At 38.7% G+C, this 17,904-nt stretch overlaps 1 protein-coding gene across 1 annotated transcript in view; it reads right to left on the reverse strand.

Annotated features, from left to right (window-relative positions):
- Window positions 1-17,904, reverse strand: part of VOPP1 (VOPP1 WW domain binding protein) — a 59,045-nt gene that overhangs the window by 12,979 nt on the left and 28,162 nt on the right. Inside the window, exon 2 of the mRNA XM_060781562.2 lies at window positions 6,709-6,767. Coding sequence (XP_060637545.1) covers window positions 6,709-6,767 — 59 coding nt within the window. The remainder of the gene's footprint in view (window positions 1-6,708; window positions 6,768-17,904) is intronic.

Consider the following 17,904-nt stretch of genomic DNA (forward strand, 5'->3'; position numbering starts at 1 on the left):
AGAAATCTACCCCTCGGAAGAGAAATTCACTCCTGGAAGAATTATCATGGGAAAAGTATTTCCACTGAAGCTTTCTCACCAATCCTTGTTTCACAACAATCTTAATGATTCAAAATCCAATTATCACAGGGACAGAAAGCGAGGTGAAATCTTTTAAACAGAGGCACAGACAGCAAAACAAACACCACAGGGGTGTTAACCCTTCCCTATGCCATCCAAAGCTTATAAATACATGTGTATGTGTGGCTGGAGTTACATTTTTAAATGTACCTGTTCTGACTTACAAACTAACTTAAGAACAAACCTAAATGTAGAGGAAGTAAATGTAGTAACTTTAAGAAAAGAAGTTCAGAAAAAGTTAATAGAGTACGAAGGTATACACTTATCCTGGTTTGGAAGAATAGCATTAGTAAAAATGAAAATACTTCCAAAAATAAATTTTATATTTAGGATGCTACCACTTCAAATTACAGAAGAAGAACTAACTAGATGGCAACAAATGATTAATAAGTACTGTAATGGAAGTAAAAGGAACAGACTAAATAAACAGTTATGGTATAGATCGCAAAAGGAGGGTGGACTAGCGCTACCTAATATAAAAAAATATTATGAAGCAAGTAGATTAAGTTTGGTTATAGAAGGAATGGTCAAAAAAGAGGGAATAGATTGGCTTAGTAATGATTCAGGAAAAGTGGAAGATGAAATTTGGAATATATTTTTTAAACAGTTTACTAGAAAAGAAATGAGGGAAATTAGAAACCCAATGCTGAATAACATACTGAAAGTATGGAATAAATATAAGGGGAGGTTAATAAAGGAAGGATCAATTTTAACCCCAATAGTGATGGAAAAGAAATTCCCAAAAAATTTAAAAAAAGCAATGGATAAAAAGGCAAGGGAAATAAATTTAGATAGGATAGGGGATTGGATGAAGGTGGAAATGAAGAGGGAAATGATGTTGGAAGAGTTTAAAGAAATAAAATTGTCATGGTTTCATTGTATACAATTAGAACAATGGTTAATGAACTGGAAAAAAAATAATAGAAATGGAAGCCAACTCAATCAATTCGAACAAATAATACAGAAGGGAAGGGCTGTAGAAGAACATGAAAACTTGAGAGGTATAATTAGCAAAATCTATAAGATACTAATTGAAATGAAGGATGAAAAAACAAAAAAGTGCACCCTTAAAGAGATTTGGGAAGAGGATTTAGGGATAAAAATAAGTGAAATAGAGTGGCGACAACTATGGGGACAAAGACATTTAAAAAATTTATCGATACGAGTTAAAGAAAATTATTACAAGTTAATATGGAAGTGGTACTTAACACCGGTAAGAATAGCATATATGAATAAAAATAACTCAGTAAATTGTTGGAGAGGATGTCAAGAACCAGGAACATATATACACATGTGGTGGCAATGTAAATATGTAAATAATTTTTGGGAGAAAGTATTTAGAGAAATAGAAATTATAATGAATATGAAAATAGATAAAAGTCCTTGTATAGCCTTACTATCATTATATAACAATAAGCAATTGAAAAAGGAGGATAAAGAAGCGATAACAAACTTATTAACTATAGCAAGACTGCTTATAGCAAGGAATTGGAAAAAAGAAATGAATATACAAATAGAGGAGTGGTATAAAGAAGCATGGAAAATAGCAATAAATGATAAATTGACATGTATATTAAAGGTTAAAAAAGGTATATGGAAACAAAGCGATTTTGATGCTGTATGGGGAAGATTTGTGGTAAATGGATTAAAAAATAAGGAAGGAAAATTACCGTCACAAGAAGAAATGAAATTTTGGACAGATGAAATGTAAGAATGGTGGCTTGAGACGGGTGGAGGGGAGCACTGTGGCGGGGAAGAAAAAAAAAAGGAAAAAAAAAGAGAAAAGGAGGGGAATTGTCAAAGCAAAACAACAAAACAACATGTTAAAGAGGTTGATGTACAAAATGCAATAGTATGTAATAAATGTGATAAATCAATAAAAATTTAAAAAAAAAAAAAAAAAAAGAACAAACCTACGGAAACTATCTTGTTTGTAACTTGAGGACTGGCTGTACTGCAAATACAAACGCTAGTGCAAAAGTTTATAACTTTTGTTTGGCAAGTATACTTTTTTTGCAAATGTAGTCAATTTGCAAACATAGTCAAGGCCTGTCAATTTACAGATGCTGATGTTGCACAACCTAGTTTTTCTTGTTTCCGGGGAGGGCTCTGACAGCTGAGCAAACACAAGGCTAGTTGGCTCAGAGCTGTATCCCAATCTCAGATCATCACCTGTTGCTTCAAGCTGCAAAGTACAAGAACTAGCTGAGTACATTTCTTAGAACTGTCTAGTTTACCCTCTTCACTTTAACTATAAATGCTGATGACAGTGGTGATCAGCACCCCTCCTCCCCCTTGATTGAATTTTTCTTCACTTTTCAACCAATACGATCAAAGCTCTCCTGTCCCATTTTAGCCCCCCAACAATTTTATGAGGTAGTCAGGCTAAGAGAGAGAGATGGGCCCAAATTCATCCTGTGAATTACACGCTTCATAAATCCTCCAATTTTTCAGGAACAATACCAATCAATTGTCTGTCATCTTACTTTTTCATCTGCTGTTAAAATGCCAATTTCCTTTTCCCTTTGCCCACTTCCTTTTGTCTTAGATTACTGCAATTACTACACACTGAGTTCATAGTGCAAAAGACATTCACATTCAGGTAAAATCAACACAGATCCAAAATCTGGGGCTGACTTGGAGTGCTGGATGCTATATCAGCCCTAAATATGTCTCCCACTGGGACTCCCATGTCAGTCGGGGAGATGGGGCACCAAGAGAGCCAAGAGAGGAGGACCCCTCCCTTTTCAGCATTCCTCTCCACATTAGACAACTTTACAGCATGCAAGGATGCAAGAAAGAATAGATAGGATCTGTGTCATAGCCAGAGACCATCGTGACATTTGGGGGGGGGGGGATTCCATGCGGTGTCCCTAGGCCTCCTGAGCCCCTGAAACATGGGATGGCAGCAGGGAGAATTGCAGCCTGTTCTATTTAGGAACTAGCTCAACTATTCCCAAAGACCGGAGATGGACTAATATGGAGCAAGACTTGCCCATGTTATCCTAGATTAGACTTATATGGTCTTTGGCTACCACAAGGCTGATTTGAGTTATCTACATCAGCCTAAGTAATCTGTGTAAACATGACCTCAGTCAGCAGGAGAGGTAGGAGAGGATGGAGTCTCAGGCCGGATCCAACTGCCCAAGCCTGTCCTAGCTTGGGTATCTTCCCCATATGTAACCTTTTTCTTCTTGACTACCCTCTAATGTCAAGCAACATCAGACCAAATGACTAGATCAGTGGTTCTCAACCTGGGGTCCCCAAATGTTTTTGGCCTTCAACTCCCAGAAATCCTACCAGCTGGTAAACTGGGATTTCTGGGAGTTGTAGGCCAAAACATCTGGGGACCCCAGGTTGAGAACCACTGGACTAGATCTTGTACATCTCTCCTTTTGTTCAGCCACCAAGCCCAAGTCTTACATACTAAGCATAATCCACACTGCCTCTCCAAACAAAAAGAGAAATGTGCAAGAACAACTCTATGTACTTCAGATGTACTCATTTCCCAAGAACAAATGCAGAACAGACATCCTGATAATACTTCATTTCTTTTTCCAGTATAATAGGGCAGCATTGAACAACGGCCAATAGCATAATGTGTTTAATGAGTTGGAGAACATCATGTCCCGTTATGTTACTGGGAAGACGTAACAGAAGTACAAGGGGGAGGGGGAATCTTTATTAAGTCGACAAAAGAAATAAATATATATTTATCCAACACCATCAATATGCAGTTTCATATCTTAGCTCAAGGAACTTGACATCCCAACTTTGGCCAATGCTGGAGTCCCTCCTTCCCTCTCCTGCTATAAACAATGGTTATTTAAACTTTAAAATTGAATTGTGCAAAATGTATGATGATGAAGGAAATGTATCAAGATCAAGACATTGATGAAAAATGAGACTTATAATCTCAAGAATAGAAATCAATCCCACTGTATCTTTTAATAATGCAGTCCATCATGTTGACTAGATTTTCCCTCTATCAAGCAGTCATTAGACAGTCATTGTAAAGACCACATGAGGGAAGATGTCCACAAACTTAGATCCTTAATTGCTATTGTCAAGAAGGATGCCCATAAACAATCTGCTCTTTCATGTGATGCTCAACACAATCTATCATCTGTCTATATCTCGGTACATGGGTGTGAGTCCCATACAAGTCCAATTCATCTCATTGATGGAGTGGAACATGAATTCATTAATTTTGAACAGAAAAATAGGCCATGTAAGTTAAGGCAGAAGCTCCACTGGGAACACATCCGGCATTGACAAATCTGGCGGATTCATTCATTCAGAAAAACTGTGTTTGTTTGATCTGATTATTCATCCAGCACATTACAATTTTCCCCTTTATTTAATCCCTGCTATAAGAACAGGACTGATCTATTAGCAGACAAGGTTCTGCCAATGAAGGCGTAAAACCTTATGCTAAAGGGAAAGATGGGATCTTGTTATGAATGTGTGTAGGCAGAGGCAGAACAAGAACCCTGTTATGATGGCATAGAATATATAATCAGTGAATGTCAAAGAATGTTACGACAAAGTCTTTCCTGCCATGAAGCAAAATTGAAACCTTGATGGAACAAACACATATATGATGAGGAGGCGAAGGAAATATCGTATTTAAATTAACCCATCAGTTCGGGTCTCTTGCCTTGCCAGATAAAAGTTGACAAGTCTTTTTGCCATTGTTTAAATATGATGTCATTCACTAAAGTTGGTAATGATTGAAACAAAAAGAACATTTTAGGTAACAGATTCATCTTGATTACTGAAATTCTGTCCATAGGTGACAGTTGTAAACTATTCCACTTTTGCAGATCTTTTTTTTATCTCCTTCCATATTTTACCATAATTATCATGAAATAACATTTAATCGTATGAACAACCTGAAAACCCAATTTATTGCTGAAATATTGGGTTCTTTTTGTCCTCTATGCAAAGATACAGGATGGGTGACACCTGGCTTGACAACAGTCCATGTGAAAAAGATCTTGGAGCCTTAGTGGACAACACGTTAAACATGAGCCAACAATGTGATGCAACAGCTAAAAAAGCCAATGGGATTTTGGGCTACATCGAAAGGAGTAGTCTTAGAATATCATTGAAGTCATGGTACCCCTCTATTCTGCTTTGGTCAGACCTCACCTGAAATACTGTATCAAATTCTGGGCACCACAATTCAAGAGAGATATTGACAAGCTGTAACATGTCCAGAGGAGGGCAACTCAAATAATCAAAAGTCTGGAAACCATGACCTATGAGGAGTGGCTTAAAGAGTTGGGTCTGTTTAGCTTGCAGAAGAAAAGGCTGGGAGGAGATAAGATAGCCATGCATAAATATGTGGAAGGATGTCATAAGGAATAATAATAATAATAATAATAATAATAATAATAATAATAACAACACTTTATTTATATACTGCCGTTCTCACCCTGAAGGGGACTCAGGGCAGATCATAGTACACATACACGGCAAACATTCAATGCCGCTTTGTATAGACAATACACAGACCGACAGAACAGAAGGAAGTGCCATGGAAGGTTGTGCTTGAGCCCAGGGGGTGCTGTTGCTCTATCCTTTATGACAAAGAGCCATCAAGACTTCCTCCTTCCTTTTGGTCGCCCAGCATTTTCTGATCTTCTTTCTTTATGGTGTCGTAAAACACCTCCCCGCTTTTTAGCGGTACCTAATTTCTCTAATCACAACTAAAGCTATTTTCGAATTGCTTAAGTAAACAATGAACTGGGACTGACAGTTGGCAGTTCACGCCAACCTGGGGCTTCGAACTTGCAACCTTTTGGTTAATAGATCTTATAATTGCTGATGATTTACCAGCTGTGCTAAACCTTCGGCCCCTCCAGAAGAGGGAGCAGGCTTGTTTTCTGCTGCCGTGGAGACTAAGACTTGGAGCAATGGGTTCAAATTACAACAAAGGAAATTCTAATTTAATATTAGGAAGAACTTCCTGACTATGTTGTTCAACAGTGAAATTCACTGCTTCAGTGCGTGGTGGAAGCTCCTTCTTTGGAGGCTTTTGAACAGAGGCTGGATGGCCAGCTTTCAGGGGTACTTTGATTGTATTTTTCCTGCATGGCAGGGGGTTGGATTAGACGGTCCATGTGGTCTTTTCCAACTCTATGATTCTATGAATGTTTCTTTTCCATTGAACAACACTAGAGAAACAGGCTTTAAGATCCGAAATCATTCTATGTGGAGTTTTTATACTTTTGATTTTATGACTTATAGATTTAGATATCAAAAAACATGTCAATCCTAAAAAAAAAATGACCTGTCTTTTTGGGGGGAAGGGGTGTTCCTTTGCTTGACTGTATTTGTATCTCCAGACATCTTTGATTTTAAGATTGTCCATTACTTCAAAAATGATTTTGCTAGTTTACCTTGATTTTCTTTAGTCTTTTTCTCTGGTATTCTGTCCAGTTTGGGTAAATATTGACAGTAAAAGCTGTTCAACAGTGGAATATGCTGCCTTGGAATGTACAATCTGTCTGTCAGCGTGTCATACAAATACACATTCATATATGATCACATGAACATAGAGAGAAAAAGAGAATCACTTACACATAATATGTAGGATACACCCCCTCAAAGTACCAGCACTGTTTTTTGGCATCTGAATACTGAAAAAGAAAGGGGGAGGGGAAATGGTATTGCTTAGCATGTACAACAAAAACTGCCACTTTCTGTCTCAATCAAGAGATAAAAAGTAGGATAATAACTATAATATATTTACACTGTAAAATACCTTCCCAACCTGTTGAACTATCACTCAAATGGCTAACAATTTGAAAATGTAGTCAAACACATTTGAAGGACCCAAAATTGGAGCAGGCTGTTACAACTAGTGACCCAACATGATGTATTGGTTTGAGCATTGGACTACAACTATGGGGACAAGGGTATGAATTCCAGCTTGGTTATGGAAATACACTGGGTGACCTTGGGTAAATCACGCACTCTCAACCCCAAAAAACCCTGTGATTGGTTCTCCTTAAGACTGCCACAAATTGGAAATGACTCAAATGCACCCAAAAACAAAAACAGGTTAGAATTATATCTGAGGGTTCAAGAAAAAAAGTCTGCAGTCCACAAATGAATGTACATTTAGTGTGAGCAGAAGTAAAACCTAGGGTAAAAGTACTCACAAATTCAACAGATGTTATATTCCCAAAGCAAATTGTAAGTATATAGGAAAAGTGACACTTGCAAGGGCAGACTGGAAGCTACTTCACCCCACCAAAATCACAAGTTATTTTCCTTGCACCATCAATTACTATTCCCAGACAAGCTTCCTACCAATTTCATAGGATCGCTATTAGCAGGATATAAGGAAAAGGAGGAAATACACAGTTTCAGGGAATAATTATTTTGTTCCTTTCGCTTCCTTCTCCCTGACCCCTCATTACTCCCTGCCCATCTAAACGACTTTATAGTGTCAGTAGAGTGGAATAAAAATAACTGAAATAATGAGCAGTGTGCCAAGACAAGATTCAATATCCCTCTAATTCTCCAAACTTTAACTGCAGGTGCCTTTTGACCTCCACATTTGTATAAAGAAAGAAACTAGGAACTGGTGGGTGCTTTACTTCTCTCATCACTTTGGCTTCATTCCCAAGACCCCTGTACTTCTTAACCACTGCACAAAGCAGTAATTACAGCAGTTGCTGCTTTTATCATCCTGCTTTTGTTGTTGAAGTTACTTCTTGGTTGCAAAATACTACTGTATATAAAATTAGTTCAATGCCAATAGCTTGTCTGTGGTAAAAATCCTTTCATTGATTTTTTTTTCTGTGTCAGGTCAGGAGTGACTTGAGAAACTGCAAGTTGCTTCTAGTGTGAGAGAATTGGCTGCAAGGACATTGCTGAGGGGATGCCCAAATGTTTGATGTTTTACCATCCTTGTGGGGGGCTTCTCTCATGTTCCCGCATGGAAAGCTGGAGCTGACAGAGGGAGCTCAACCCACTCTCCCTAGATTCGAACCGCTGACCTGTCGGTCAGCAGTCCTGCGGGCTCCTGACTGATCCACTGATAGTCACCTTCAGTCTCATCTTGGAAGAAAAGTGGTATATACATTAAATAAATAAAGATGCAAATAAATAAAACCTGATGCAGGACATACATTGCTAAAATGATCACAAAAGTTTCCACGAAATAACTCAGTGCTCATATATTAAAATAAGTGTACTGTCATAACGGATACATGTGTTTGTTTACATTTATAGTCTAGGCATAATTGTTTCCCTTGGAGATTTTAATTGCAAGAGACACACAACTCATCTTAAAAGGGATTCTCCAAAATTCAGCAAAAATATGACAAAACATTCACCCCACAATCCAAGTAGCAGTGAGTTAGTCTGAGAGAAAGCAACATTCTTTAGTGTACTGTCGAAGGCTTTCATGGCTGGAATCACTAGGTTCTTGTGGGTTTTTTCGGGCTATAGAGCCATGTTCTAGAGGCATTTCTCCTGACGTTTCGCCTGCATCTATGGCAAGCATCCTCAGAGGTTGTGAGGTCTGTTGGAAGTAGGAAAAATGGGTTTATATATCTGTGGAATGGCTGGGGTGGGGCAAGGAGCTCTTCCCTGCTGCAGTTAGGTGTGAATGTTTAGCTGATCACCTTCATTAGCATTTGAAGGCCTGTCTGAGCCTGGGAAAATCTGTTGCTGGGAGGTGTTAATCTGTGCCTGGTTTTTTCCTCTCTGTTGTTTAGCTGTTATAATTTTAGAGTTTTTAAATACTGGTAGCCAGATTTTGTTCATTTTCATGGTCTCTTCCTTTCTGTTGAAATTGTCCACATGCTTGTGTATTTCAATGGCTTCTCTGTGTAGTCTGACATGGTGGTTGTTGGTGTGGTCCAGCATTTCTGTGTTCTCAAATAATATGCTGTGTCCAGGCTGGTTCATCAGGTGCTCTGCTATGGCTGACTTCTCTGGTTGATGTAGTCTGCAGTGCCTTTCATGTTCCTTGATGCGTGTCTGGGCGCTGCGTTTGGTGGTCCCTATGTAGACTTGTCCACAGCTGCATGGTATACGGTAGACTCCTGCAGAGGTGAGAGGATCCCTCTTGTCCTTTGCTGAACGTAGCATTTGTTGGATTTTCTTGGTGGGTTTGTAGATTGTTTGTATGTTGTGTTTCCTCATCAGTTTCCCTATGCGGTCAGTGGTTCCCTTGATGTATGGCAGGAACACAGCATATTATTTGAGAACAAAATGAAAATGAACAAAATCTGGCTACCAGTATTAAAAAACTCTAAAATTATAACAGCTAAACAACAGAGAGGAAAAAACCAGGCACAGATTAACACCTCCCAGCAACAGATTTTCCTAGGCTCAGGCAGGCCTTCAAATGCTAATGAAGGTGATCAGCTAAACATTCACACCTAACTGCAGCAGGGAAGAGCTCCTTGCCCCACCCCAGCCATTCCACAGATATATAAACCCATTTTTCCTACTTCCAACAGACCTCACAACCTCTGAGGATGCTTGCCATAGATGCAGGCGAAACGTCAGGAGAAATGCCTCTAGAACATGGCTCTATAGCCTGAAAAAACCCACAAGAACCTAACATTCTTTAGTGTTAAGTGACCTTCCTCTGAGCTTTGAACACACTGCTTCTTCACTTGCCCAACCGTACACATTGTAGGGCAAACAAAAATTTAAAAATCAACATGTTTGGCTCTTCCGTACCATTTCTCAATGTAGCCTCAGAGAGCCATTTTAGCCTAAAATCTCTATCTGTTGTTTCTATAGCAGCATTCCCAGCTAAATGGAATTGGCGTGTATAAAATAAGATTCCAGTCCTAGTTTTCTCACCTGTTAGTTTTCCTTCCGCTAAAATACTATTGTTAAATGCATATAAGTAAGTCTAATTTTAAAGTATGAAATGGAAGACATCATTTTAATTGGAATGTAAGTTTGAACAGAATTAATTCTCCACTGAATAACTACACTGAACAATTGCCCAATACTCTGTATTTAGATCCCTAGGGGAATGGGAAAGATAATGACATCTGCAATCCTGGTATGTTGCAAAAACTATTTATATTATGGATGTAAGTAGTGAAATTGCATTAAAGCAGTGGTGTATGTGCTTTACTGCAGCAGTGAAAAGAACCATAAGAATCTTTCCTGTAGATTCTGTAAATTGTTGTCGTAAAAGGTAACTTCCCAAGTTCGGCTTCTAAATGATCCCCAGCTCCAACATTTTAACCCTTTATGTTAAAGAGCATTGGGAATGCTATAACTCCATCCTTGTTTATGTGAAAGAGGGAAACAAGAATAGCTCTCCATTTCAAGGAGTTTGGAAATGTTTCTTTCTTTTGTACTATATCTCCCAAACTCTTTGTTGGGGGAAATCTTGTAAACTACTCAAAAAAGGAACTTTCTCTAGCTCTGTCCAAGTACAGGTTTACTTTATTTCCATGAGTTGAATAGCAGCAAACTTTGATGCAGGGTTGAATAAATTTACAGTAGTTAAAAGTCTGACCTGTTCTTGTCAGCCAGAGGCCAGATAAGGTGTGTTACCGGGGAGGGGGGGGGGGAAGCAGAATTACACTTTTCACAACAACAGCAGACCAAAACTCAAGGAGGTAGAAGGAAGCACTGAGATGTGTTGTTATTCAATACATTAGTCCTAAACAAGCAGATCATACAACTTGAAAGAATCTGACAGATGTCTCTTACTGTCAAATTCTAATATTATGCCAAAAACTTTCAGAAAGGAAAAAGGCATGGGTTTGCTAATGTTGGTAGATTCAAGTTCACATATTAACTTATCTAGCAAGCATATATGTTCAAGACAACTGAATACTGTATATTCTGGCATATAAGCCAACTGGGTGTATAAGACGACCCCCAACTTTTCCAGTTAAAATATAGAGTTTGGGATATACTCGACATATAAGACTATCCCTCTTCCCACGCACACCAAAACATCAGATTTGATTTCAATTTGGTAATTTTCCTATTACTGTACCTCCTTCTCTGCCTCTCAGATCTCGCACATATGCACCTGCACTGCTTCACTGCAGTCTTCAGGGGCGATATCTGAGAGGCAGAGGAGGAGGTATGTTAATAGGATACAAGGGTGGGCCAGAGAGGTAAAAGAGGTGTGTTTTTCTGAGCGCAGAGCCCTCTATCTCTTTTTTCCATACCATGGGTGCCCCGGACGTCTGCAGCTTGCTCTGCCCTTCATGTACACTTTACCCCGGGCACCCCTTCACCTCACCATCGGGACCGCATTAAGTCCATGAATCCCGATGAATGGATTTTCTTCTACCATACTTGTAGTGTCGCCCTTAATGCTTTCATACAGTCGCTGCATACGGCAGGGACGCGGACATTGCCATTTTTTAGCTCTCCCCACCATATGCAGCAACCACAGATTCTCCAATCCAGATTGGAGGTTTCAGCACCCGCTCTCTAAGACTACTCTCAGTGTATAAGACGACTCCCAGCGTATAAGACTGCTCCTAGCATATGACTGCTCCCAGCATATAAGTCTACTCCCGGTGTATAAGACGACCCCTGACCATTGAGAATATTTTCTTGGGTTAAAAAGTAGTCTTATACACCCGAAAATACGGCAGTTTTATCACAACCAGGATTGGCTCAATGCCTTTTGCTACCTAAGTACCTACTGTGTGCTTTGAATCCTCAGTTTATGATACACAGTGTACAAAACCAACCAAATCATTTTTGAAGTACATCTCTCCATTTCCCTCAATAGAAATAAAACAACAAATTCTGCACTGCCAGTGTGGTCACAGAATGGAACGCTGGTCCTTTTGAATAGACAATGCCTTGAAATCATCAAGGAAGAACTACAACCATCACATGACTAAATTACATAAATGAATAAAAGCAATATGAAAATCTACTCCGCAAATATCAACGGTATGGCAATATGCTAATGTAAGCTTAGGTTCTAGTGTGGAAGATGCCCTGTATGGGCTACTAGATGGGCTACTAGAGCCCTCTGAATACTACTCTCCATAAGATGGGAAAGGAGGAGAAAGAGGTAAGTCATAGGTTTTACAGCTTCTAATGGACCAGTGTTGTAGCTGTCTTTCCATATCCGCTATTACAGTAATTTCTCCCTTTTTATGATTCTAATGCTCATAAAAAGGGCATTAGTACATTTGTACTAAGTGCACAGTACATTTAAACAAATATTTGGCTTGCATAATGAAATAGCTTTACCAAAATGGTACAAAAGCAAACAGTGATGAAAGAAATGCATGGTTTCCATGAACTATCTATGTGAAATTTATTCTTTACAGTTAAGTTCTCCTTGAAAAAATACAATTCCTATTAAATAATTCTGCCACAAAAATGTTTTGGTCTTCAGCGTATAGACCACAACCCTACAAAAGTAAAACTTTAGATATTGGAATGCACCAGCAGATGAAAAAGAATGCTGTTAGCTATCTTATGCATTCTGTGTGTCTTTTAACAGTATATGGGAGATGATGAATTTGGTACCAATTTATCAATTTATCAGAAATATGGGTAAATTTGAATAGAGTTGACTGGTCTGTCTGCTTAGTTGGGGTGGGGTATTTTTTTTCTTTTCTGGAGAAATTTTTAAAAATAATAATAAATAGTAAGAATGCTCTGTAGTTGTCTCACTTGATACATTCAAGTATGAATAATTTATCTGACTTTATAACACAAGTAGTCTGCCACTGCAGAAAATGCTCTGCTGGAGCTGGTAGAATATCTTTGATTGCTCTGCAAACATTAATCATCCTGTTTTATTTTGAATTAATGTGGGGGTAAGACTGAACAGGACCCCATTAGAGGGCATTACACTGTATTTAAGTTTATTATCCTTTTTGCATAAAATCGGCATTAACAGCTCCAAAATGCAATTTCATTTTCAAATAATGAATTATTCATGACCCTTGCCATTTCATGGAAGATGGCAAATGCACTGCTCTCCTAAAACATTGTGACTATCATTAAGCATAATGACTTTTCCACTCTTCCACAAAGAAAGGATGTTTATGTTTACCAAAAAAACAATAAATGGAAAACGGTTGGCCCTTGAATGGGTAAGCACTCAGACTAATAAGCAGATGTTCAAAAATAGAGTGAAAAGCAGAGAAGCAGTTAACTTCTTTCACTGCTGTCCTGACTTAAAACAAGCATGCACACTGACATGTAAACAAAGACAACCCACCAATTACTTTTAAGTGGATAGTGAGGTTGTACGGGATTATGCCCTCCTTAATTATTTGTCATAGAATAAGGCGACATGCTGTGCAATACTACTTCTTTACACACACTGAATACAACTGCTGGCATATATTGCAAAGAAATCCTGTCAATATACAGTTCCTGTCTAATTAAGTTCATTTTTGTCTGGCTCTGCCCAGCAACCTTTATAATGTTCAGGACCTTGGACAGTGGCAGGGAGCTGAAAGGAAGTACTATCAGCTTTAACAGGTTACTTGGCTGCAGACATTCTTGTGGATATTTGCAGCTAGTGCACAAATGGATGCCCAGCTCATGGCTAGTGGACAGTAGAGCCATTGCTATATGTACAATGAAACATTGTGCATGCCACTGTATCCCAGAACTTCAGGGCACAGATGTCAGCTAGGAAGCCCATATAGTTCAGTTTTCTCAGTCAATTTTCTCTATTCTTTTAGCATCAGCTTTTATCTTCAGTATGGGAACAATAATCCTTATCTAATCACCAAGCCAGAAATTAAGTTTTCTGTTCAATCCATGCATATAAACTAGCTCAATTGGTACTATTACTACACTTTAGTCTGCTACATGAATTCTCTTGTTTGGCTTCTTGACACTCAATGTTTTCGTGATGTGTGCTTATAGCAGTTCAAACTACAGTTCAAACTAAGTTGTCATAAGGAAAGGGGAGCAGGCTTGTTTTCTATGGCCCTGGAGACTAGAACTGGGAACCATGGGTCCAAATTACAGGAAAGGAGATTTCACCTGAACAATAGGAAGAACTTCCTGACTATGTTGTTCAACAGTGAAACTTATTGCCTCGGGTGTGGTACAAGCTCATTCTTTGGAAGCTTTAAAACAGAAGCTGGATGGCAATCTGTCAGGGGTGATTGTGCTTTTCATGCATGGCAAGGGGTTAGACTAGATCTGGGTCCTCAAACTTTTTAAACAGAGGGTCAGGTCACAGTCCTGCAAACTGTTGGAGGGCTGGATTATAATTTGGGGGGGAAAACATGAATTCCTATGCACACTGCACATATCTTATTTGTAGTGCAAAAAAAACCACGTAAAAACTATCGAATAATTAACATGAAGAACATTTTTTAACAAATATAAATTTATTAGTATTTCAATGGGAAGTGTGGGCCTGCTTTTGGCTGATGAGATAGGATTGTTGTTGTTGTTGTTGTTGTTGTTGTTGTGTGCTTTCAAGTTGTTTCAGACTTAGGTTGACCCTGAGTGAGGGCTGGGTAAATGACCTTGGAGGGCCGTATCCAGCCCCCGGACCTTAGTTTGAGGACCCCTGGACTAGATGGTCCATGTGTTTTCTTCCAGCTCTATTATTCTATGAAACAACTGACGTCTCATCTGAATACAAGACATAAGCCAAAAATGATGGTAGTGGCAATATGGATTTAATTTCAGCATTTACTTCTGCTTTTCTTTCTGCTTTTATCACATATTAATTGGAGACTTATAAGACATAGGGAAATCAATGTACCTTATAATAAATACAAATACAGTAATTTTATTGATTAGCCCTTAGGCTAATCAATAAAATTACTGTATTTGTATTTGTACTTATTATAATCAATACCAAACCAAACAACAAGTAAAATTACTGTATTTGTATTTATTATAATAAATACCAAACCAAACAGCAAGGCTTGGTAAGACTTGATTACACTCTTATGTAGTAAGTTAAAATAAAACACTTATAATGATACAGTAAATAAATATGATAAAACTGAGTATATACTTCGTATTTCCTTATCACCCCTACAATTTACCTCTCACATAATAAACAATGAAATAAATAAGACTAGAATAGCCATGATGGTGATTATTAAAAATAAGCACACATAAACCAGTGGTGTCTACAATAAGTACAGAAAGTCCTACTTTGGCTCAGATTTTTCCAGCATATTCTATGTACACAATAGGCATACCAAAGGCCCATTAATTGCAATGTTAAAATACCATGACTGCACATAATGAGAACTAAGATATTAGTTTCTGTGGGATCAGAAATACGTTCTTATCCTCACCCCATAGGTTAACCCAGACACCCGAAAAAGCTTCACTGATTTTAATTAAGCCTATTAAGGCTTGCAGCCATTGTCACTAATCACACAAAGCCCCAAATGGATTCCAGGAACATCACAGCAGAGACTAAGGCCATTAGGTTTTGGCACAAGGCAATTATGTTGTCATCATGTGCCAAGACTATAAGGTTCAATTGTGAATCCAAATTAGATCTGTAGATGGCCAGCTGATATCCAAGGAATTAATCTAATTTCTCACAATCATTTCTGGACACAGTAGACAGGTTTATCCATCATTACTTGGAAGGAACTGTGGCACCAAAACATACTAAGCAAATAAAATTTACTATGACAATTACGTTTGTTGTATCACAAGGACAGACACAAGAAAAGCAACATGCCTGCTTAGGAATGACAAACATAGATTCCTTGTCCCATCCCTTTAGCATCAGAAGAACAACCTTGCAGTGAAGCTTTCAAAGACGACCTTTCATTACAATAAAAAAGATTAACTGAAAGGATAGAGAAAGCTACCCTAAAATAAACTGATGCATCTCTTGATATTCTCTTATTCCCTGACCTTTTACAGAAGAGCAATCAAACTGTGAGCCTCAGTGAAAAACCCACCATATGCTGCGTAGCTACAGCATCCCAGACCTAAAAGGTTAGCTGACGCTTTGCTGTTCCTTAGAAAACGAATCAGAAAAGCTTAAACGGAAGAAGGCTGAGCCTCATTCAGGATCACCCGAAGTACACACACTCCCCTCTCTGTACACCTTTGCTTTGAATCGACAGATGTCATTCTGTGTTGCTTTATAATTGGTCTTGTCAATAATAATAATAATAATAATAACACTTTATTTGTACCCCGCTACCATCTCCCCAAGGGACTCGGTGCAGCTTACATAAGTCCGAGCCCAAATACAACAATACAGCAATAAACAACAGTACAAGCAATTAAAAATAAAAAAAAACATAGACAATAAAAATATACAACATTATCAATAAGACAACACACAATTAAAAACAGTGGGAAGGCCAAATGTACAGTTAAAATGGAAATAATGATGGGACATAGACGAAAAGGAGATAGTGGTGTTTGCTGAAGGGCATACGAGCAGACCTAAAGAAATGTAAAGTGCTTTGGAGGACAAAGTGCTATGGGATCATTATTCCAGGAAGGCACACTGGAACAGACACGTCTTCAAGCTCCTTCTGAAGACTGTCAAAGTTGGGGCCTGTCTGATGTCTTTAGGGAGTGCATTCCAGAGTCGAGGGGCCACCACCGAAAAGGCCCTCTCTCTCATCCCCACCAATCGTGCCTGCGATGCTGGTGGGATCGAGAGCAGGGCCTCTCCAGATGATCGAAGGGATCGTGTGGGTTCGTATATGGAGATGCGGTCACGCAGGTAGGCGGGTCCCAAACCGTTCAATGTACAACATCCACAATGTTATCCCATTAGTTGGTGTAATGCTAGAAAATGTTGACAATTTCTGCTACCTTGGCAGCCACCTCTCCACAAAAGTTAACATCGATGTCAAAATACAACACCGATTGAGCTCTGCGAATGCACCAGAAAGTGTTTGAGGAGTGGGACATTAGTAGGAATACCAAGATGCTTGTTTATCAAGCTACTGCTTTTCCAACTCTGTTGTATGCCTGAGAAACATGGACCACCTACAAGGATCACTCTTGACTTCTGGAATGATTCCATTAGTATTGCCTTTGAAAAATCCTGCAAATCACTTGGGAAGACAGGTGGAAAAATGTCAGTGTTCTGGAAGAAGCAAAGACCACTCAGCACTGAAGCAATGATTCTCTGCCATCAACTTTGCTGATCTGGCCATGTTGACTGAATGTCTGTTCCCTGACTCTCAAAGCAGTTACTTTACTCTCAGCAAAAGAACGGAAAATGAAATGTTTGTGGACAACAAAAGAAATTTAAAGGTGGGGTTAAAGCTAACCTTTAAAACTGTGGCATAAATACTGGGAAGCTCTGGCACTCAAGTGTTGTAACTGGAGGTTAGCTGTTACCAACAATCCTATGGATTTTGAAGAGACACAAATACAGGACAAAAGCAAGAAACATGTCAAGAGGAAGGTGCATCATACAAAACTTTGCTGTGACCACCTTCTATCTGTAATTCTATGTCCTTATTGTAAAGAACATATGGATCCACAGTCACTTAAGGACCTACCAACAAGACTCTACCTTTGGAAGACAATCATATCAGCCACGAGTGATCACCTGTTATGATGATGGCATACATTATTTTAAAGTCTAATTCGTGTGGTATTGGGATAAGCTAAGAAAAATTAGATACGATGTTTATAAGATTGGTGCAGGAACAAAACTGGCATTTTCCCCACACTTCCTATATTTCTCCAAAGTAAGAGAGGAAATAAATACTTTCAGCAATTTAGCAAGCACTGAAGGTTCAAGAGAAGGGCAGAATCTTGCCTGATATGCCAGAAACTTTGGAGGAGAAGCAGGACAAAAACAGTGGCAGAACG

Source organism: Anolis sagrei, chromosome 6 (genome assembly GCF_037176765.1).
Source record: "Anolis sagrei isolate rAnoSag1 chromosome 6, rAnoSag1.mat, whole genome shotgun sequence".
Lineage (NCBI taxonomy): Eukaryota > Metazoa > Chordata > Lepidosauria > Squamata > Dactyloidae > Anolis > Anolis sagrei.